The sequence below is a fragment of the Saccopteryx bilineata genome, chromosome 1 (assembly GCF_036850765.1).
Source record: "Saccopteryx bilineata isolate mSacBil1 chromosome 1, mSacBil1_pri_phased_curated, whole genome shotgun sequence".
Classification (NCBI taxonomy): Eukaryota; Metazoa; Chordata; class Mammalia; order Chiroptera; family Emballonuridae; genus Saccopteryx; species Saccopteryx bilineata.
Window position 1 is genome coordinate 305,505,812 of NC_089490.1, and position 24,162 is coordinate 305,529,973.

At 49.3% G+C, this 24,162-nt stretch overlaps 1 protein-coding gene across 2 annotated transcripts in view; it reads right to left on the minus strand.

The window, feature by feature from the left end:
- The window catches only part of DSCAML1 (DS cell adhesion molecule like 1), a 400,280-nt gene extending 380,829 nt beyond the window's left edge, over positions 1 to 19,451 (minus strand). The window contains exons 1-2 of one of the 2 annotated variants that reach the window (XM_066245669.1): positions 19,243 to 19,451; positions 2,744 to 3,061 (exon numbers count right to left, since the gene is read on the minus strand). In XM_066245669.1, coding sequence (XP_066101766.1) covers positions 2,744 to 3,061; positions 19,243 to 19,288 — 364 coding nt within the window. In that variant the 5' untranslated portion in view covers positions 19,289 to 19,451. The remainder of the gene's footprint in view (positions 1 to 2,743; positions 3,062 to 19,242) is intronic. The other variant, XM_066245662.1, reaches the window with a different exon arrangement.
- Positions 19,452 to 24,162: the final 4,711 nt, after the last annotated feature.

Sequence of the window (24,162 nt, forward strand, 5' to 3'; positions counted from 1 at the left end):
CATGGCACTGCCTACAGGTGTGGGGGCACACAGAGGAGACAGAGGAAGCTGACCCAGGAGGGAAGCAGGTGAGAGGAGGGACAGGGCTGGGGTTTGGGTGCACACCACCCAGGACAGGCTGAGGGAGCCAGCAGGGGCCAGTGGTTAAGAGTATCAAACAAGCAGGCTCGGCCCTCTCCTCATCTGAACAGCCGTGTGCTCTGGGCAAGAACTAGGTAACCTTTTGGAGCCTCAGCTTCCTCATCTGTAAAAGGAAATAACAACATCACAATAATAATGATGATGATGATAATGGCAGCGTGTAGAAGGCCTGGCACATGAAAAACATGGCAACAATGTTGTGTGGCATTATAGCTACATCTCTGTTGTTACTACTGCTCAGCTGTTGTTGGGCAAGAGACTTAACCTTTGTTGGTCTTAGTCCCCTCAATTGTAAGAAACATGTTACAGGATTATTATGAACATTGCATGCTAACCCAGTGAAGGGTATGTAGTAGGAAATGTGACATCACTTCCTCTTAGCCTGTGAAGGGCAAAACTGGGCTCCAAATCCTGGCCTCGTGCCCCCAGCCAGGCACCTGGAATTTCATTAGGGGAACAGAGCAAAGGACCTACTCTGGAAAGCAATTCTATGGGAAGCCCTAGGGTGATTCTCTGAGCATGACCTTGGGCTTTAAGGGCTCACTATCTCCCCCCAAACAAAATGGAATTAAAATCAGCTCTTTAATTAAGAGCTCTTAACCTTCCTCATTCCCCATACACACCTGTTCCCAGCTACTTGGAACCTTGTACTTGTGAGAGGCACTCCTGAGCCAGAGAGACCCAGGGGGCCAGAGATCTTCAGGATCTGTCACTGGGCATGCAGATCAGAAAGCCTTCTCCAGAACTGACCTTCCTCTGCCAGGACAGATGGTACGCCCAAGGCCTGGTACTGCTGCAGTGGGCAGCCAGAACCCTGCCTGTTTTCACCCACCTAGAAAGCTCTGCTGAGGAAACCATCCCCTAAATTCCAGTGCATTTTCACTATTTGAGGCACACCTCACAACTGCTGATGACACACCAGTGTATCATGACATCCTAGTTAAGGGTCATTGATCTAAGCCATTTCGAGCCTCTAGGCCTAGCTCAGAGAAGGGAAACTTTCTGTGTTCTTTAAAGAGACTATCTGAGAAATTCTCACTCCCTTGACTCCATTAACTCCTCCAAAGACCAAATTCCTTCCCTGCTAGGAATTTTCCATCTTGAATTTTATGTGAATGCCTGTTCTCACGAGATAGATGATACTCAAATGTCCATCAACAGCGGGATGAATAAAGTGCAGTATAGTTGAACAATAGAAGACTGTCTAGCAATGAGAATGAACAACCCACACTTACACAGAGCAACAGGGGTAAATCTCACAAACATAGTGCACTAAGTCCCTGAGTTACAAACATTTGACTTCCGTATAATTCACACTTAAGAACGGAACCCCATAAGGGCTATTGGTGATCAACTGTAGTTGGATACCAGTGAACATGATATCATAGAGTTACTTGACTCCCATGGCAAAGAACTAACCAGTGAAGACCTTATGCAACTAGAGCAGCAGACGCTAGCATTTAAGGAAGAAAACAGGGACCTAGAAACTCCAAAACCGTAAGTTTCCTACAGAAGAGTTAGCTGATGCTTTTCGTCTCATTAAAGCAGGAATGACAAAGTCACAGGAGCAAGAGCCTGATACAGAGAGGTTCACCAAAGTTTACCGTGCAGTTACCAAAGGCCTGAGGTGATACAGGTCCATTTATGATGAGAAAAAGAAAAGCTCTGTAAAACCTCCCTTGATGCCGACTTTAGGAAACTGACTCCAGTAACACAATCAAACCCTGACTCTCTAACACAAGTCCCAACCTCTCCAACAAGTTTATCATCTGCGTCATTCAAGATTGTTTAAGGTTGTATTTGAAAATGTTCAAGTATTTGTATGCACATGGAGCCAAAAATAAATACTATGCTAAGGCAAACATCTAAGTTGCATTTAATAGGTAAATGTACCTGTTCCAACTTACACACACATTCAACTTAAAACAAACCTACAGAACCTATCTCATTCGTAACTCGGGACCACCTGTAGTGAACAAAGGATTCAAAAGAACACACACTGTAGGGCTCCACTTATATAAAGGACAAAAATTAGCAAGCATTGATAGGGTAAATCCTGCTAATCCTGGAAGTCAGGATTGCAGTTTTCACTACGGGGATGGTGACAGAAAAGCCTAAGGGGGACTTCTGAGCTGCTGATATTGTGTATTTTAAACTGGGGATTAAACTCTGTGAAAATCCATCAAGCTGCATATAAATACACTTCTCTTTATATATTATATTTTAATAAAAGTTGTTTTGTTTTTTTTTAACGAAAGAAACTCACTGGATGTTTTCCATGGGTGAAGCACTAAATGAGCCCTTAATTTAAATGAGTGCTATCTCATTTAATGATCCCATGTAGTGCTAAACAGGGTAGATGCTGGTGTCACTTCTGCAGATGAGGAAGCAGACTCAGAAAGGCTTGTTCTCAACCTAAGGACGTACAGGAAGTGGCAGAGCTAAGATTCCAAAGAACAAAACTTTTCTTGAGGGACTTTTTCCAAGTTCCCCCAGCCCCCTGCCACCACCAGGAGGTTCCACGCGTGTCTTCAGAAGGATGGGTGCTGCCCGCTCCTTCAGACTGACTTCCCAGAAGAGGAGCCGGCAGCAGTGCCCTTACCTGCTTTGACGCGGATGTTGGGGCTCCGGATCTTGCCGGCAGCGTTCTCCGCAGTGCAGAAGTAGTCATTGTCGTGGATAAAGCTATTGAAGGCGGAGGGGGAGAAGGGGTAGAGCTGCAGCGTCCCGTTGGCGTGGACGTGCCGGATGTGCGGCACGTCGTAGATGTCGTCCCCCGTGGCCAGGTACCATCGAAGGGCTGCGCTGGGGGAGCCCGTGGCCGGGCAGGGCACCACCACCCCCACGGAGCTGGAAAAGGTCACCTGCTGCAAGGAGTCATTTACAAAGTAGAGGCTGGTGCCGACATCTTCAGGGCGGGCTGCAGGGGAGGCAAGGAGAGAGGCTCCGTTAGCCGGACTCTTAATAACAACAGGCCAAGAGGCATGCAAAGCCCACACATCTAATAATGGTCAAGCACCTGTCGTTCAATAAGTGCTTACTGAACGCTGACTACACACCAGGCACTGGCAAAGGTGGGTAAGGGGCAGTTCCTGCCCTATGGAAGCTTCTAGCCTAGCACAGGAATGACAAAAGTTAAAACATCTAGTTTTCCATGCTAATTGTCCATGGAGAGAGGTGGTCACCACTCTGCTATGTTGAAGGATCTAAAGCCATTGCTTATCAGTGGTTTTCAACCTCCCGTCCTGGGACCAGTGTACCAGAAATTTCCTGCCCATCCACAAAAGAGTTAAGCACCCTGATGTTGTATGAAGATGATAGACCCAATGATCTTAATCAAATTTACTTATGCTCAGGATGATTTCTGCCTTAGCAGCCCCCAAAATAATTCTCTTATTTTCACGGGCCCCCAAGTGTAAAACGTTGAAAAACACAGGCTTTAATAATAAATATTTATTGAGCAGCTACTATATGCAGGCAGGTTAACACCCATTACCTCAGTTCATCTGTACAATCATGAGAGGAGATGGCATTACTTTTTTTTTTTTTTTTGTCATTTTACAGGCTGAGAATAGTTATGTGACTGCCTGAGATGACACAGCTAATAAGCCACGGAACCCATTGCTCCAAAATTTGAACCCATTTCTCTGAAAGAGGACCTCAGTGCCTTTTCTATCATACCATAGCCGAAAAATAAAAGGTCTAAGAACATGTTCTAAGAAGAATGACTGAACGCAGTGGGGACGCTCGGCTGGAAGATAGAAGACTCCGGGAGACACTGAGAGCTGCCTTCCACCTCTGCAGGTCAATTTGGAAAATACAAAGCCCCAGAAGGCTGACTGAGGACCATCAGTAGAGTGGGTGGATAAATTGGATCTTGGGAGCAAGAGACCAACCTCGGTTCTAGACCTATCCCTGGCATGACTGCCTATGGACTTCCCTTTCCCTCTCTGATCATCTTTTCCTTAGCTTGAAAAATGGGAGAAGGATGGGTAAGGCTGCAAGGCCACCCCCCCCCCCCCCCCGCATCCCTGACACGTGGCCATCGCAGCATTCCATCACACGGGAGAACGTGCTCACAGTTGCAGCTACCTAACGATGGCAGGGCAGCCTGACAGGGCAGACAGACATCCAACTCTCATCTCAGCATAGGACCTAGGTCTTTCCCCCCAATGGGAAGCAGTCCTGAGCGGTGGATTCAGGGTCCACCCCCCTACTAAGGAACCTGCCCCCTTAACAAGGGCTACCTCTGAATGAGTAGAAGCAAACCCAGAGGAAGGGAGAGCCTGGTTCCAGGTCTCCTATTGGAAGCCACTCACTCTCCACCAGGGAGATCAAGAAGCAAACAAACCACTCCGCTGCTTGTTTAAAGAACATTGCAGGGCACCCAACTTGACCTCAATTTCCACAACTTTATGGGAAGGGGGAGGACTCACATCTGGACTGTATTAATATTCTTGGCTTAACTCTGAGCTGAGCCTCTAGGGAAAATATACCAGGCAGCTCGTTGAGGGAGGCCATTAAGCCTCATTGGTCAGAGCAATTCACATCATCTCATACAAAGCCGTTAGGAAGCCATTAGCAGCCGTGCTGGAAAACACATTCATGGGATCCTTGCTGCAGTGTCAGGGGCCTCTTCTTAGCAGCAAATGCATTTGCTGTCACCAACAGGCGCTGCACCCTTAGTGGTTTAAAGGCTCCCGGAGAGGAGGGGCAGCATCGCCTTTTCATCCTCCTCACACTGTCTCCACTGTGACGGTCCCATGTTGGTAGCTAAGCAAGCCCACTCTGGGGAAGAGGATGGCGGCCTACCCACAGACCCTCAGAAGCTCAGAGCAAGCCCAGATCACAGCAACTGGAGTATCCTCCTAGACCATGAAATCATACCATTTTATAGGTATGCAAACCGAGGCTTAGGAAATCTTGTAAGTTAGGAAAGCTTCCCAAACTCACTCACTTTCTGAAAGACTTCCTTATTAAGATTCATTCAAGAAATATTTGTTAAGCATCTTCTACATGCCAGTCACTGTTGCAAGCACTTTACCTACATAACCTCTTTTAATCCTCCAACAACCCTATGAAGTAGGCATTATTAATATCCCAGTTTAAAGGTGAGGAAACTAAGACCCTGAGAAATCAAAAAGCAACTTACCCAAGACTATACAACCAGTAAGTAAGGGCTCTGGGAGACAGGTTCAGGCAGTAGGAACCCACAGTCTGATTTCTTAACCATTAGATAATTGTAACCACTCTAGTAACACTTTCCTCAGATACCACCTGGCCACCAACTTCCATATTCAGCTAGCCAGGAACAGAATTTATACAACATATACACACACACTCTTCCTGAGAGGGACCCCTGTTAGACTTGATATTTCAGACAATGCTTAGCCTGTGAGAACAAGGGATATCACTCTGGGGTCCTGGCTGCTTTCTGAGACTGCCTACTTAATCGGACACCCTCACCATGGTAGCTTTATGGATATTGGGAGCCAAAATCCATCAAGGAACAGAAAGACTGTACATGATTCCTGACAAAGGGACTTAGAGAGTTCAGAAAGAGTCCCGAGGAAGAGGAATTCAGGAAGTGTCTGATTCGAGGGTAAGAACGTAGTTAGGGCTAAGTATGATATAGCCCCAGTAATGATAACTCCACCAGCCATAATTCCCACTGCAGACTTCACATCTGCATAACTTCCTAGGGGATGTTACTATTATACTTCCATTTTACAGATAAGGAAATTAAGACTCAAAGTCAGCTAACTTACCCAAAGTCACACAGAGTGTTAAGTGCTGGATCCGGACCGGAAGTCAACTTTACCTCACTTTCAGAGCCTGGGATAGAACCGCTCTATTTTATGAACCACACTGAAGACAAATCAAACCACAAAATCCATGATGGGTTCCCTTCCCCAACATTTCTTCCATCCACTCACCCCACCCCAAATGCACGTTCCTAATCTTCTCTCTGTCCCACCCACCCTGCCCGCCAAGACAGTCCCTTTCCCAGACCCTCCACCCTTCTCTCAGGAGCACCAGCCACAGAGACAGCAGCCTTCCTAAACTCAGGGCCTTGGATCCTGCCAGAGCCAAGGACATGGGGTCCTCAGCAGCTACAAATGAGTAGATTTAATTGATGAATTGACTGAGATTGTCCAGCCACCTGTCAGGGCTGATGAAAGGGCAGATTTATAGCAAAGGGAGAGGAGCCTCATATTTCTCCCACCCAGAGATGTGCGCTGCTGTCTTGTGCGTCTGGGGGAGCTGGGAGGATTAGACAAACCATTCATTCCCGCTCACAGCCCTGACAGTGCATTGCCATCATGAAACATCACCCTCAGGTGTAAAACAATAGCATTTTGCACTTACATCGAACTCATATTTTACCATCACAAGGCACCTGTCAGCTCAAAATGCAGAAGCCTTGCCATAAACATTAATTTAGGCTCACCCCATATGCCAAGAGAAAGGAGTGAGCAAATCCATAAAGGGGAAACTGAGGCACTGACCACCTCAAATCTCTGCCACATGCCAAAATGAAGGCTGTCACCAGAGCACCCGTGAGTGGCTGAAGCAGCGATGGGTATGTGCAGTCACCTTGCCCTGAAAGGGGAGCAGCAAGAACCTGAGGAACTCCCTGAGTCTCGTGCGGCCTCTGAAGTGGGGCTTTCCCTCCTTCTCAGTCACCTGTTGGAGTCTGCAGAGCAGTGACCAAACCTCAGCAAGCTCTGAGAGGAGACCAGAAGTTTAGCACAATAGAGGAGCCCTGGGGAGATGTCTGACAGAGTCACATTCCCTCCTGGGGCTCACCTCTGACCTGCTGGGTGACCTCAGGCAAGTCCAATTAGTCTTTCTGAGCCTCTGTCTAAAGAGAGAGGACTATATCATCTCACCTGCCCCTCCTCCTCAGGCTGCCCAACAGGTAAGAAAGTACTTGGTTCCTCAGAATGAGAATGTATGAATATGAGGGATCGGGCTGCTATTTCTGTCCCAGTCATCCCCCCCCCCCCAGGGCTCTGGTAATGGTACAGGGTGCCTGAGGTTATTTATTGCGATGGGTGACGAGGGCACAGCTCTCCTCTGCCGCTGTGCAGAACTCCAAACCCTTCCCCACCCTTACTCATCCCAGCCTACTCCCGCACTTCAGGGCTCTCCTCCCCCTGGTCCTTTCTGACCCAGGGACCTAAAAGGACCTTTGTTCCTTTAGGAGGTGATGAGCACCAGCCACTGCTCAACAGGGCCCTGGCATGGTAGATGACATCAAAGACAAGGGGCTATAAAGGAGATGAGCACAGGAAAGGGCTAACCCAGAGCCAGCGCAGAGTGCAGAAAAGGTTGAGGAACATCCAGACAAGAGCCACTGGGAGGGAAAGGTAAGTTACTCAGCAGCCAGAGAGATAGCTTTGAGAATGGGGGGCTTGCACTGAGCCTCCATAAAAAAAGCACTTCTAGAGAAAGGACCGCCTGAACGGTGGCTCAGTGACAGGTGTTGATGGGGCATGTTTGGGGGACACAACAGAAACCTCCCAGGCAGGGGCAGTGGGCGGGACTGGGAGAAGCAGCAAAGGCAGCTGGGCTGACCCTCAGTGGTGGACGGCAGGGGGAGGTGTGCAGGCTTCTTCCCAGGTGCACAGTGGATTACCACCCATGGCAGGGGCGATGGAGATTATTCAAGCTCTTGTAGCCCTATGCCTGACTTCATTTTGGACATACCCCCTGTCCCCTGCAGGCTTATTGGCATGGCTAATGGTACAGAGTTCTCAAAGGAGACTAATACGGATCGAGCACCTAGTGTGTGCCAGTCACTGGCGTTTGCATGCTTCAAGGGCATTTTCTCACTTAATCCTCATACAAAGGCATGAGGTGGGCCCTGTTAGTCTCATTTACAGGTGAGGAAAAAAAGGCTTATGGGGAGAAATTCTCCAAGACCGTACAGCTAGACGGAAACAGAGCCAACATTCAATCAAGGTCTGCCTGGCTCCTGAGCGAGTGTTAGCTGTCACAATGCTGAAGGGTTCAAAGTTTGGGGCCTGTTGAGGTTTCTCCTTTCCTTCTTTTCTGGAAGCCAGTCCTAATTTGGAAAATAAATCCTTGGACAGGAAACTCCTCCTTTCCCCTTAAATTCCATCCCCCCAGCTCTTTCTTCCCTCCACAGACAGAATCAAGCATATTCACAGAGGGGATGAGAGGAGGGGAAACGCTTCATAAATAAAGAGAGAGACATTCAGATCAACAGCAAAGCTTCTTCTGGTCAAAGGGGAAAATGGATTTTTAATAGAAAATGGAAGTTCTGGGATTGGTTGGGATATGACAGACGCCCAGACTTAAACCCAGTTAATCTTCTCCGCCGTTTAACACGGAGCACCACCCGATGCCGTGTTTCATAAAACAGGCTCCAAATTGCTGGGAGATTAGAAGTGTAGAAATAGCACAGCAATATTTTTAAACAAGAACTCGCCCCCAGGCATTTGGGTTGCCCCCAAGGTCACCACTGAAACCTAAATACCATTGCATCAACTCACTCCTCTCCCTGTGCGTCTAGTTGTCGGGATTAGTTCGTGGAAGAAAACTGGACACCCATGCATTTGACACCCATGGGCCCCCATGGGTTAGGATAGGGGTGTCTGGCCAACTGAGGCTTCCTCCCCGGTGCACACTGAATTATCCCCATGTCATCATCTCCAATCATTGTAAATGCCAGCTCAAGAGGACTGAACTATTAACACCTCGCCACCTCCGCAGGAAGAAGTGAGTCATTCTGTTCTTTTCCTTTACAATATTTACTCATCTCATTCACTGGACTTTTCCCCCTCAAGCATCTGCCAGTGCTGGGGCCCCTGTCACACCCCTCACTCCAGACAGGCAAGAGCCTGAAAGAGGTATCCATGCCTGGACAGAGCAAGTGAGGATGGGAGGACACGGCGGGTTGTCCGGGAAGCAGGGTGGCAGGAGAAGTGGGCGGGGCTCCCCTACAGGGCCGTGAGCTCCCTGTCCTGGTCACCACTCTATCCTTGGCCTAGCAAAGCATTGGGCACTTAGCACAATGGTTAACCACTCAGATTCTGGTGCCAGGCTTCCAGGTTTGAATCCCTGCTCTGCCTCTTATAGGCAGTGTAACCTCAGGAAAGATTACCCTACCTCTGTGTGCCTTAGTTTCCCCACCTATAAAATGGGGCGCCAGTATCTACATCCAGGGTCGTTAGGTTAGGTGAGTTAATACATATGACAGTTTCTGGTGTAAGTAATTACATGTCTGACACCACTTAAGTATACTGCTCACAAAAATTAGGGGATATTTCCAAATGAATATATAGTGATAAAATATCCCCTAGTTTTTGTGAGCAGTATATATTTTTTGCTTTTATAAGTATTATCATTATAGCAGGCAGCAGTATTTGTGAAATGTATAACCCACAACAAATATTCCCCTCTCATCTACAATAATATAACAGCTTAAGACAGTAGTAGTTCTCCAACACTACGATGTATAAGAATCACCCGGAGAGATTGTTTAAAATGCAGATTCACCAGAAAACAGATTCACCAAGTCTGTCATAGGGTCAGGAAGCTATTTCTGACTCAGTGGTCCTCTGCTTATATGCAGAGCAACGCTCTTTAGAAAAAAAAATAGATTTGCCATCCTGGACTTCACTATCGCTTTCCCAACAAGCCACAGTTCTCATGGGCCTGGCTGAGAGGACCTCAGAACCGCAATCACTTAATTTGCTGATCAAGTTAACAAAATAATAGTAGTGTAATCAACAACAAAGCATTGCAACAGCTACATCCAGGCCTCACACAGAGCTTGTTACATGGACATGGCCTGGTGAGGTTTCCCAGGTTAATTAGCTAGGGTGATTACTCCACTGCAGTCCCACACAACGGTTCCTCACACCAGATACAGGGGTGGGCAAAAGTAGGTTTACAGCCGTGAGTACGCAACAGAGTTCGTTTCTGTGTCACATATTAATTACTGAAGTATTTTCCATATGAATATCTGAAAACCTACTTTTTCCCACCCTTGTACATTCTTTGTCTTCACTCTAATTGTTCTCATTCCACAGTTAGAAGAACCGGGTCCAGAGAGACTCAGCCAGTGGGGCCTTGGCTCAACCACAACGTCCCTATGAAACCCAGACCAACGAGACAGGGTGGCTGCATCATCTGGAAACCCCCTATTGTGTGTTCACATTGGAGACAGCCTGAGTGCAGACCCTGGGGAAGAGGAGGGCGAGCCGCCCATCCCAGACCGCATCAGAGCACTCATAGGCAATCGGAGTTGGCATCTTCCCTGGACAAGATGGAGCAGCACGGACTGAGTCCCATGCCTTCTGTCCACAGCTTCCCCCAAACCTGGCACACCTGCTTTACCACTATCTTCACCATGACTATGCCTACCATTTCTTTTTAGCATTTATTTTGTGCCAGGCACTGTGAGAAGCCCTTTACGTGTGTTATAGTGCATTTAATTCTTACGACAACCCTTGTAATGGAGTTACTGCACAAGACCACATGTTGCAGATAAGAAAACAGGATTTTATAGAGATCAAGTAGTTCCCTAGGACTTCACAGCTCATGGCGGCAGACCTGCACTTCAAACCCAAGCTCCCCTTACCGCAGGCTGCGTCTCTCAATTGGGCACTCTACGTGCTAGACTTGAACCATCTATAGGGTGTGAACATACCATGAGGAGGTTCTCTGAGAAAGGACAGCAATAGGGGTATGAAAATTCTGATTTATTTGAGACTGTCCCAGACATCAAACATTGCATCCCTAGTACATCCCTGCCACCCCCACCAGCTAAATGCTGGCAGCCCTGACTCTAGTCATTGAGATATCAAAATACCACCCCACTCCCTAATTTCCAAATGCCCCTAGGCAGGCAGAACTACCCCAATGAGAAGCACTGCTTCAGTGTCCAAGTGCTCCACCTCTGTCCATAAAAAATATGGTTTTTTTTCTTTTCTTTTTTTTAAGATTCTTAGCACAAATAGTTCCTGTAACCAGCAACCAGAAACCTATAAGACCCAGTAAAGGTTCATCATCCTTCAACCTAAAAGGCCCCTCACCATTGGCTCCAAGAGAAATTATGAGCAACAGCTGACAGCCAAACAGACTAATCTTCCAGCCCCTCTAGACAGAGCCTGTCAAAGGAAGGCCCCTGATGGCCAGAAAGGTCTTTCAAGGGAGTTGGCTCAGACAGCACAGTTGTCCCGAGAGATTCCTAGATTTAGATTGCTAATGCTTGAGGGATTTAAAAGATTATTTTGTCCAATCTCCTCCATTTACAGATAAAGAGAGTGAAGCCCAGGGAGGTGGAGTGAGTCATCCTGGTACACAGCTAGCCAGGGTCCCGGCTGGGGCTAGACCCTTGTCTTCACTGCTTTCAATTCTGGCCACTCCACTTTTAGAACCAGCAACTCAGGAACGGAGAAGCCACATGGAGAAATGAAATGACATCTCTAAGGGAGCATCAGAGGGTCAGGGACAATGGGTGCCCAGAGGAGAGGCCTCAGATGGGTAGCACATCTGTTCACAAGTGGTCAAATGGTTAACAAGGGGAAGAGGGTTTCACCTGGAGCCATGTGGTCAAAACAGCAGAACCAGGGCCAGTGAGCAGAAGGCACTAGACCAAGACAGGGCTTGGCTGTTTCTAAGGATAACTCTGAACTAGTCATAGCTACATGGCCAGGAGTGAGCTGCCTTGAAAGGAAGAAGTAATTACTGTGACTGGAGTCAGAGGGAGGACCACTGCTTGTGGGAAAGCTGCAAGGGGACTCAGACATCTGATTAGGGGATGGACTCTATGTCCTTAAAGGTACCTTCTAACCTGGAAGACTTTCACCAGTGGCAATCACCACAAAGCAAGTCCTCTATCTCTCATAACCCCAAAGTAGGTCCTCCACCCTCCCAGAGACCACGTGGCTCTGGACGGCTACCCCAGAAGCAGTGTGTCCATGTCCCTGACCCAGCAGGGTCCTCAGGACCCGGATTCCAGTAATTACTCTCACCTCAAATGAGATCACACAAGGTAGGACCCAGAGCTTACTGGTCTCTCCATGAGACTGTGGGTTCTCTGCCTGGAGAACCACCCTTGGGGAAGGGCTCCAGAGGACGATGGAGGAACTTGCATCTGAGGGCCCAGGGAGGGAGTCCCTTCCACTCCCACTGGGCACTGGGGTCTCAGGGGAATCTGCCGGGTCTCCTCCAAGAAGACTGTTGCCAGCCTGGATGTGCCTCATCAGCTGTTCCCATCCTGATGAAAAGCAAAGGCTAAGAAAATTCTCTGTGTGTAGGGAGCCCATAAAGGGGGAGACAGCCACACACAGCTGTGAGACCTTCGTTCTTCCTGTATGATAAAATGACAGTAATTATACCTCGTATTTCAGCAGAGCGTTTATAGGGCTAAGACTATTTTTATGTGGTTTTTACATGTGTGTGTTTATATGTTGCCCATGTGACAAACATGATATACCATGTATGCCCTTCCTCCTTCTTGCACATATGCAACCACAGCTGCTTTGTGGGACAGTCAGGACAGGGTGATTTTTGCCCATTTTAAAGATTAGGAAATAGAGGCACATGAACTCTTAGATAATGTGCCTAAATTAGACAGGCTAAATTTTGTTTTCTAAGTCCGTGGACAATGCTCTTTCTAATTTACACACACACATAAACACACACACACACACAGTTTAATGGATATGCAACTAGCATTTGAATAACTCTATTCTACATGAAGATGATGACCTTGGAAACTGTCAGTGCAAGCATCATGTAGAGCAAGGGCACAGGGAGGTGGGGTCGGGTGGCTGAATAGATGAGGGAGTAGCAGCTGGGTGGCCAGGGTGGTACTCAGGGCTAATACTGTTCATGCTAAACCAGCACTGGACAAACATCTGTTAACCAGGGCACACAGGCTGTTGTTGTGCCCACAGTCTGCCCCACACTCACAGAACCCATAGGCCACAACCTGCCATGGGCAGCACTTGACCTCTGTGTCATATGCTGTTTCTCTGTTGCTGACTGGGTCATGTAAAGTGAGTGGTCCAGGGATACCCAAGGTCATGACTTGTCAAGGGTGTTCTCTACATACAAAACTACCTAAAAAACAGTGAGACTCATCCCAGCAGGATGAGACACAGAAAGCCATCCAGCTACAAGGGATGGGGCTCACCCTGTGTGGCCCATTTACATAGGCTTTATGGCATTATATCCAGAGAGTTCTTACTTGGTCCTATCATGGTAGAGTTTTAACAACCAATCCTAGCTTTCCTTTGGCAGGTAAGAGACTGCCTCACCCTCAGACCCAAGTCTGGAACCAAACTCTGCCCTCACCTTTTGCACTGTTACCACTAGCCATGACAGGGAAAGGAGTGTTCCGGGTGCCCCAGGGACACCCAGGTGCCTGCAGAGCCTCAGCCATCTTGCTGGGATGATAAGTCCTGCAGGCTACCCAACAAATGACTAAAGGAGGCAGTGGTGTCCTCTGCCCTGGTCACCGTTCAGTCTTTCTTACTGTTACAAAGTCTAAGCCAGTTGACTTGGCCAAAACTGCAGCTAATTAATACAATTCCTCAAGACAAGACCTGATGATCTATTTGGAGGGGGTGGGAGCGGGGGAAAAGGTGGGAGTAGTGCAAAAAAAAAGTCTAATGTTTATTGAGCATCAACTCTGCTCTGGCTATTTTACCTGCATTATCTCCTCTAATTCCATTTCATGGCTGGAGAAAGTGAGGCTGAGAGAGACCCAGATTTCATGTGTATTAATGCAGAGCCAGGATGTGAATGAAGGGTTTGCCTTGACTCCAAATCTCCACCACACCAGCGAGTCACAATCTTTTCCCCTTTGCAACTCCAATACAGAAAATGTACTAGTTGAAAGAATTGGTGGGAGGGAGCTTGAGCTTTGCTTGCTGGCCCTCCCTCCAGTTTTCTACCTTCAGCCACTCCCTTAATCTCCACCCCACATCCTTGCAAACCTCTGTGGGCTCCCAGATCATTATATGTGCAGAAAAACACTCTGGGACCCTGGCTGTTTGGCTCAGTGGTAGAGCATCAGCTTGGCATGTGGATGTCCTGGATTCAATTCCTAGTCAGGGCACATACGAGAAGTGACCATCTGCTTCTCCACCCCTTCTCCTCTCCCTTCTCTTTCTCTCTTTCTCTTCTCCTCCCACAGCCATGGCTCAATTGGTCTAGTGCATTGGCCCTGGGCACTGAGGATGGCTCTGTGAAGCCTCTGCCTCAAGCACTAAAAGTAGCTCGGTTGAGAGATGGGCAGAACATCGGCCCTAGACAGGGTTGCCAGGTGGATCCCAGTTGGGGCACATGTGTAGTCTTTCTGTCTCCCCTCCTTTCACTTGGAATAGAAGGGAAAAAATAAAAAAAATAAAAGAAAAACACTCTGGGAGGCCTTGGAGCTGTACCTGCCCTTGCAGGGTCTGCTCAGGGCCTCAGAAACGCAGACAAAACCATTCCTGAGGCCACATCCCCACAGCAGGCATCCCAGCTGGCTCCCTGAGAAGGAGCACTCCAGTTGCCCTTAAATGTTTGTTCCTCAAGCACTACTCACAGCTCTTCACACACTCTTCCCTCTGTGACCACAGTGCCTGCCGCCCCACTACCCCCGCTGAAATGCTACACATGACTGTGGCGACTTCAACAGTGGTAAAATAAGAAGGCTGATGCTCTCCCCTGATCTCTCAGTGGCCACAACCCTCTCCCAAGCTGGACCTTGATAAAGCAGGCAGGAAAAGAACATTTTGCCTGGCTTCATACCCCCTTTCCATCGGCGGTTGCTTCTCTACCTACTGACCACAGCCCTGAGCACGTAGCTTCTGCCCTTCCGGGGCGCACACACCAGATAGTTCACATCAGCCCTGTTCCCACAGCTGATGTGCTCCTCCATTCACTCTCTTCTTCCTACAGCACGAAAGGGACAAACCACACCCCGATCTGATCTGCTCTAGGGGTGTCTGTCCATTGCTACCCACCCCGCCCCGACAGCGAGCCCAGCTGTCTTGCCAGATGAAGAACTCAGTGCTGAGTCCCTGTGGGCCTAATACTCAGAGGCAAAAAAGATGTGCTACCAAGAATACTAGTCCTTCTCCCCACTCCTGCCTCACCCCCATTCATTGCAAGAAAAAAGCCACTGCCTGCCTGGCTGCTACTGAGGCTGACCTGAGATCAAGAGGCTACTCACTCACTGGGGGCTAGTCTCTTGGCCTAGCTAGGTGAGCATGCAAACCTGAATGTAAATTATATGCAAATCCAGGGCCTGCCTTTGGGTTCCCGGCATCCTGCCATCTCTGCTGCCTGTAGTGCACCCCATTCAGATGCTTCAGTGCCGGCTAGATTATACCATGCTAGGGGCTGAGAACACACTTCAGAAGCTGGGGGCTCTTCCTCTTGACTGCTTCAAATGTACTCAAGAAACATCCCCTCCAAGATTTTGTGGGAGGGAAGAATCTCCCAGCCTGGCAGCTGTAACCCCAGAAAAATAAAGCTCTCTAAATATCCACCCTCCTTTCAACTCATCCACAAATAAAATCATTCTTCACCAGGCCCAGCAGTGAACCAAGCAAGTCACCAGGATGGAATTCCTGAAGACATGGAAAAGGTAAGGATGTTTGAGATTTGTACCCCTTTGTCACAGGTCAACAGCCCATGAGATGCTCTGGGCAGACCCCCACCCTGTGTCTAAGAGCTTGTGTCTCTAGCAGAACATCGCTGGCCACACACGCGTTTGCTTGTCCACCTCCTCCCCATCCGTCAGGCTAAGAAAAATCAGCCTCTCCCGCCTCTCCCGGGATCTGTTCAACTTCAGTGCCGCCTTTGGGTCAACTGCTTACTTGCTTTTTGTTTCTAATTGAGCTCCCCATTCTGCTGCAGAAATATATTAAAGGCAGCTGGCTTTGATGCCCAGAAATATGAAGCATCTGAAAGGTTTATTGAGCATCATGGCAGTTCCCATTCTCCCCCATACAATTCTAGCACCCAGAGCCTCTCTGCCCGGCTGCCCCACCCCAGGGCTCACTGGCCCTTCACCTGCTTCCCCTAAGTTGTTTTTGCCACTTCAATATTCTAAAACACATTCCCTCCCCACTGCTCCCCTTTTAATTAGACACTGAACAGAGTGTTAGAGATTTTCTTAATGGTTTGACGAAGGCTTTTAATTTGGTCTTCTCAAGAGAGAAGAACCATGAGTCTCCATTTGAGAGGTTGGGGTGGGAAATGAAAAAAAAAAAATCAATGCAACCCATTATTTTGGCTTTTAGAAAACAGGAATTTTACTGCCGGGGAGCTTGTTCTCTTACACAGTAAAAATGCAAATGTAGGCAGCACAGATGCTGGCACGCTGGATGTAACAACGGAGAGAGCCTCACTGGGGTTCATCTGGCTGCCCAAACCTGGATTTGTTTTGGCAATAATAAGGCATTTATTGGAGACTTGATAACTGGTTATTATTAAAACACCTTCCCAGTTCAGTTCTGGGGAATCAGTTTGAGCTCTCAGTCTTTATCCAAAACAACAACAACAACAACAACAAAAAACACCCAAAAATGATATTTTAAGAGAAATGGAAATAACTGAAGCTTAAAACACATTCAATAACTGCTTAATTCCATCCAGAGGATGAGCCATCTCCTCTTGTTTCCTCCTCCTCTCTCTCTGTCTCCTCCCGCTCCTCACAGATGGACGTACAAATTATTGCAGGAGGATATTGTTTTCTGTAACAGGCTTGAACATTTACATTTTCCTCGGTGCCGCGGGGGTGATTGGCAACAGGAGAGAAAAATACACCCAACCCCATCCTCCCTGCTCTCACCGCATCCTATCTTTCCCCAGACACCTCTGCCACCCCCCCACCTCCCACCCCCATGCTACGCCAAGCAGAACAGGCCCCAAGGACCAACCTGGCACCTAAGGCCCAATTAAGGCACGGAGGAAAAGAAAGGCCTCTCTGGCGAGTCGCCTTGGTGCCCACCCGGATGCTAAAGCAGCTGAATGGCAGGAGCTCCAGGCAGGGCTCTGCAGGCCCAAGACCACTCAGGTGCTGCCTCACCTGGAGGTTGGCACCTCCAACCTACCTCCAGCCTACCCACCGTGGCAACTTCCATCTCAAGTTGGAAAGAATTTTGCACCTTGGGCTCTTCTGTTGTCTTCTGGGCCTTTCTCCACCCCCACCTCCATCTGCTCCCTCCCTATCAAATAGCATGAGCTTCATTTATTAATGCCTAGCTTCTGGAGGGAGGTAGGAGAGAGTCCTTCGCGTTCTGCTAAGGGACCTCCACTCCTGGGGACTGGGCTGCTCTGGAGGAGGTCGCTAGAAAGAGGGTGCGGGGGCGGGGGGGGGGCAGGTGGAGGTTGAGGACAAAGCTGGGCAAGTGTGTGGCTGCAGCTCTGGCCTGCACTTTCTTACCAGACAAAACGGAAACGGGGTGGCGGGTGGAGAGAGAGAACTAGTGAGCGAGAAAGCCACTGCTCCTCACCTTATGTATTTTTAATATTAATGTAATTAAAGCTTGCAAGCCCAGCCAGCCTGAGGGGGCAGAGACAGGCAGGAAGGGCCTGGGGAGAGGGAGACTGGGTTGTCTGTGTTGGGGGTGTGGGGGGAACATTCCCGCTAGGCAGCCTTCTTGCTCCCCTAAAGTAGGATGAGAGGGTGTTGTGCAGGGGGCAAAGGGGTAACCAACCTAGTCCAGACTCCACGTATCACCCAGTGGCCCCATTGGGTCAGCGAAACTCAACTACTTTGTCCACGATTTAGAGACCACCCCTCACCCCTCACCAGATCTCTAGGCATACATACACCAGCAGTATCTTGGCCTTAGTCTGGCGTTGACGGGTGGTATTGACAAATAAAATACGGGTTACCCTCCTCCCCCAAAGACAACTGCAGTCAGCTCCGGCAGGTTGCCACTCCAGACCCCTGGGGCGCCGGCACCTTTGCTGGATTGCCCTTCCCCAATCTCACGGGGGTTAAGAGTTGCAGCTCCTCTCGGGCCACCACCTAGGCAAAGGATGGGGTGGGGGACCGCCCCCAAGACGCGAAGGAGAAAAGTTAGAAGGCTAAACTGGGAAAGCTGAGCTTGTGCAAGCGTGTGTGCTTCGCCGCGCAAGGGCACGGAGTTCGGCCGCCCCGTCTCCCGCCCTCTGAGCGCCCCGGGAGCACGTCTCCTACGTGGCCTGGAAGCCCCACCGCCAGGGACAGCCTGGTCCCGACTTGGTGTCCAAGTACGCCGGTCGGAAATGCCTGACCCCGTCCAGCTTCTACTCCCAGCTACTTCAAGGATCAGGTGCGCGGCGCCCCGGTGGCAGGTCCGGACACGCTGGACACCTGGACCCGCCCCTAGCAACGCTTTCTCCGAGAAAAGCGACACGCCCCCTCCACCCCAATCCTGACTGAAGACCTGTCCTCACGTTCGGGTGACCAGGCGCCCAAGCCGAGAATCCTGTACCTTGGGGCGCGCTGCTCCAGGTAGCTAAGGCGGAACCGCGAGGACCGGGCTCTTACGGGGGGCAGAGGGTGGGGTGGGGCTGGGGGCAGGCGACCTCTGGGTTTGGAGAACAAACTTGCCCTCCTAGAGACCCCAGCTCCAGGGAGCCCCAACGCTCCCCGCCCCGCATTCGACCTAAGGCTCGCATAAGCGCCTTTTGGGGCGGCGCGGGGTGTCCGGGGCGGCGCAGGGGCGCATGGTGGCGGAGGAGTAAGCCGCCGAGTCCGAGGCCAGATCAACGAGGACTCCTCTGTGAACACTCGCCTACGGAGGACCCCTCGACTCGGAGGGCACCCCGGGGTCCCAGCGCCACCCAGCCGCAGGAAGCGGGCGGGGAGCCGGGCGATGAGGGGCTCACGCACCACCACCTCGACACCAACACCGCAGGAGCGGGTGCCGGCGGCGCGGGCCAGGGCGGACTCTCACCTGGGCCGCTCCGGCTTTCCGCCTCGTCCCCGCCGCGGCCCACGCCGGGCCCAGCCCCGGCCCCGGGGTCAGTCCCCCGGACGGTGGGAGCCTGTCGGCACCCCGCCTGGCCGGCAGCCGCGCGCTCCCCGGCCCGCCGCATCTACCGCCCCGCAGCTCGCGCGGGTCTCACCTTTGTGTAAAGAGTCCAGGAGCAGGAGGAAAGTTACCAGCCACATGCCATAAAGAGGCCCTAATCCCCGGGGAGGTGGTCCTGTGCCGGCCGTGTGGCAGCGCTCTCCCCCGCTCGGCGCTCGCACAGCCGCCCGCACTCCGCGCCCGCTCTCTCTGCTCCTTCGCCGAGCGCTCCGCGCGGCTCCTCCCTCCTCGGCTCCCCGGCTCCTGTCATCCGCGGGGCTGGGCTAGGCGGCCGCTCTCCCCGCCCCCTCCCTCGCGACACCCCGGGTGGTGAGAACCGCGCAGCCCCGGGCTGAGTCGGCCCCCAGTCTCACAAGCCCCGGCACAGGGGTGGGCACCTGGACCGTGAGATCCTGACCGGGGTTAGCCGTCTGGGTGGCAAGTGGTCCCTGCCACCCACCGGCTTAGAGCCTTTGGTCACACACAGGGGTATCATACGCGTGCCAAGAGCCCGCCATGCTCATGCCAAGGATGCCCCGTATTTCCTGGCCTCAGTCCCCTGGGGCCAGTGCTTCCTGCCTCTTTCAGACTCAGTTTATCCTCTTAGGTGGGGGAGCATGGATGCTCTCAGTGAAATCCAGACTAAGATCTTTTGATGCAGTCAGAGCTATCTGCGCCTCAAAGCTCAAAGCTGCACGCCCTTCCAGCCCCTCCTTACTTCGCAGGTCGGCCTCCCGGAGAGTCCCAGCTGAGTCCAGCCTCCCCCCAGCATTCTGCTGGAATGCCCCTAAGCACGTGGCACATTGGGATTATTCAGATGTTACCTGCAACAAATGGTTCAATGTCTGCTGTAACTTCAGGACCTAGCCTCCCCCAACCCTCAGCTTTCTCACCAAGCAAAAATTGGCTTCTTCCTGATACCATTGGCTTGAAGTTGGTGTGAAATTGAACAGGTCTTGAGTGAGGGTATCTTATCAATTACAAAATAAATGTAGAGCACCTGCTGAGTGCCAGACCCTGGGTTAGAAGCTGGGGCAATGACTGCCTGAATCAGGTCAGCTATGAGAAGGTTGCTATGGTTGAGAAGCCCGTGGTATGTTGTAACTCCAAAATAAGTGCCCAGGTGGGACCCAGAGACAGAATCCACAAGAGCCCTGAGAATGGGGTAAGCCAGGACTGGACCTCCTCTCCTAACATGTAATGGAGGTCACCTTGATGTGCCCTGGCCACTTGGCTAGGCACATTTTTTACCTAGTTCTCTGAGGTCTGCAGGGAGAGGGGAGCGTGAAGGAGGAAGGAAGGCAGAGAAGGTGCCGTTCACCTCCATTTGACTGGGGAAGAAATTTTACCCCCCCCCCCCAAATGTGTTGCCCGAGATCAGATAAGAGAACTAGGACTCTCATTCCCAGATTTTTTCCAAGGTATCCTTAGAGATTTTAACTAAAAATTTGAAAGGGTGCATTTATTCCCTTTTTAAAGATATGTTAAAATATACATAACATAAAATTTACCATGTTCACTGTTTCAAGTGGCATTTAGTACATTCATAATGTTGTTCCACCATCACCACTATCCTTTTCCTAGAACCTTTTCATCATCCAAACAGAAACTGTGCTCATTAAACAGTAACTCCCCATTCTTCCCCCCTCCCACCCTGGGTAACCCTTAATCTACTTTTCTGTCCCTATGAATTTGCCTAGTCTAGGCACCTCATAATATAAGTGGAATCATAAAACATGTGTCCTTTTTCACTTCGCATAATGTCTTCAACGGTCATCCATGTTGTCGCATATATCAGAATTTCATTCATTTTCTTGGCTGAATAATATTCCATTGTATGTATAGACAGCATTGTCTTTATCTAATCATTTGTGAATGGACACTTTCACTTTTTGGTTGTTGCGAATTATGCTGTTATGAGCACGAATGTACAAATATCTACTCCTTTGAGATCCTGCATCTGGTTCTTTTGGGTACCTAGGAGTGACACTGCTGGATCGTATGGCAGTTCTGTTTTTAACTTTTTGAGGAACTACCAGGCACATTTGCTTTTTTTAAGAGCATAAAGGGCTCCCACCTGCAATTGCTCCCTGGAATCCTCACACTGTCTTTCAAAGCTTCATCACCCCCTTTTAAGACAAGTGAGAAGATTGAGGCTGAGCTTGTTCAGGGCACCCCTGTTTGTATCACAAGCAAGACTAGAACCCAGGTCTCCTGGTTCAGGACAGAGCTGCTTGCTCCACACTGTGCTGCCTCTGTTTAGTGTGATGCTAAGTCACCACTCTAAAGCAGATGCTTTCTCAGTAGCCAGTTTGTCCCCTGTAAACACAGGGACAGAACAGAGATGGGGCAGACGGCAACAGGTGTTTGGGATGATGCAGCCTAACCCCCTGCTTTCCGTATAAAGAAACTGCAGGCCAGAGGGAGGAAGCAGTGGGCCTGCCCTGGGCCGTGCAGGCAGGGACAGAGCCCAGTTGCCTCCAGTCTTCTAGCTGAACTCGCTTTCCTCACGACCCCCAGCCTCCTGGGCTCATTCTTTCCTTAGGCCCCTTCCCTTCTAATGGAAATGGTTGCTGAGAAGAATCCAGTTATTTAAAACTAAGCCTGTTGACCCAGAGCACCTGATCAGGCCATGCCTAAAATAGATTGCTAAGTCAGACAGGATGAAAGGGGCTGTCTGCTGGGAGGGGACGGGGTGAGCGAGCCTGGAAGTAGCAGCCCAGCTGCTCGGCCCCATGCGCTGGAAGGAGAGAGGAGAACCCTCCCTTCTCCATGCACCTGAAGTGCATCCGACAGCTTCAGTGTCCCTGTTATGCTGGTTACACATGGGGGTCAAGCATTACCTGAGGGTGAGGTCATTCATGGTGTCAGGGACTACAGTCTGGCTATCCCCTAAAGAGGAGGTTTGTATGTGGGAACAGGGGCTGGGCAGGTGGAAAGAGAGGACTTGGGGATTCTCGCTAGCACAGGGAGTCTTTATAACGTCATGATCAGGAGAGTGGCTTTGGAGTCAGACGGAGCTGAGATCTTAGCCCACTCTGCCACTTGCCAGCTGAGCATCCCAGAGATTTAATGTGTACCAAGTCCCGGTCCCTCATCCGTAAAGTGGGAACAGCCCCAGCATTTCCCCAAGAGCTGTTGTGAGGATTAAATAAGACAAGCCTGGGGCTGGCATGTTGTAAGCACAGGTGACTATATCACTAATGTCCCTGGCCTCGCTCCCATGACCTGACCTGTGGGGGAGGCAGAGAAGGGTCTGTTGAGGGGGTGATGGGGTGACATACTACACTACATGCTGTGACAATCCAGGCACGAAGTGCAGAAATACAGAAGGAAGTGCCCTCGAGGCTGGAAGAGCACAGGGCAGCGACCAGCAAGGGAAGAACCCACAAACAGTCCTTTTGGTTTTTGTATTTTCCATTTCCTAGGTTTTGTCCCTCCTTAGTATATAAGAAAAATATCTCTGAATATGACTGGTTTATATGTGTTCAAAAGTCCCCTCTTAAGTAGAATTTACCAAGAGAGCTAGCTTGGCAAAGTCAGCAGGAATCCTAGCAAGGGAGCCCCCAAGGGAAACGTGGACTTTGGGGTAAGAGTAGGTTTGTTCCACCCATGCCCACCTGGAGCTCTGATGCTCCCACAGCCGACATTGGGAGAGCTAATTTTTGTTTTGATCAAAGGAAAAATTCCTTCACAGACTCAAATTAGATGGAAGCCCTCACACACACACACACACACACACACACACACACACACAAATATATGCACACCAAAGTGAGAACAAATACAGTTGCCAGGCAAACATTCATGTGTACAGGTAAACATAAACACTTGTTGACAGGCACACCTGCTCTCAAATGCAATTTGAATGCAATCCAAAAGTTCTACATTAACACCTATGCATATGTCCTAACATTATTTCTAAAAAGCCTCAAACTTGTGTAATTAATTCATTTCTAGTAGAGATAAACCATCTATTTTAAAACAGTGATTAATTTTAATATTTTGTTGCATTAGCATGTTGGGCAATGATGTAGCTGGTGTGTGTGTGTGTGTGTGTGTGTGTGTGTGTGTGATCAATGCCAGTAGAAATAGCAGTATGAAGGTCCTGGGAGGTAAACCTTCTTCAATTCAGGTTAATCATGGATATTTGGGGGTATTATTTTGTCATGATATATTAGGACTAGAGCCATCATGAAAAAAACAACAGCTGTTTTTATTGTTTAACTCAAACAACAGCTTATATAGTTTGGATACCTTCCTTCAAAAACAAAGACACGTGATTATTTTAACAAAGCCTTCCTATGTGCTCTGAAATTCTTTAACAACTTTATATAAACGTAGTTTTCATGAAAGAAATCAATACTGAACCAGGTCAATGTTAAAAATTTAGCATGTGGGGTTGTATAGCTAATTCAGGATTGACCTTCTTAGTATTTATTCATTGATTGAGGAGATGAAAAACAAATAAGAATTCCCCTGCCTTTTCCACCCAATCTGTAACTTGTTTCAATAGAAAAGATTCTGGACCATAAATCAGAAATTCTGGGTTCCAGGCATGCTCACCTCTGTCACTTCAGCTAAATGGTGCTCTTAGACAGGGCGCTTTACTTTCCCAGGCCTTGGTTTCCTCGCTAGTAAAATGAGAGAGTTGAGCTAGAATAATGAGCAAGGTCCTTTCCTAACACTGGAAATGAGGTGAGCACAAACAAATACACACATGTCCTACCCCATGTAGGGGTGTGTGTGTGTCCTCACAAACCTATGCATGTTCTCTACTGCATTCAAAGAAACAGAAATACGAATTTTTATGCACAGATACCTAGAAGCAAACAGACACAAACACAAATAGCGTTTGCTTCAAATGTGTGCATATGTACCTAAAATATTTCCATCTTCTAAAGACAGAATGAATCAATGCAAATCATAGTCCATGATGCCTATCTGAAGAGAAATATGTGTCATTAAATTACCT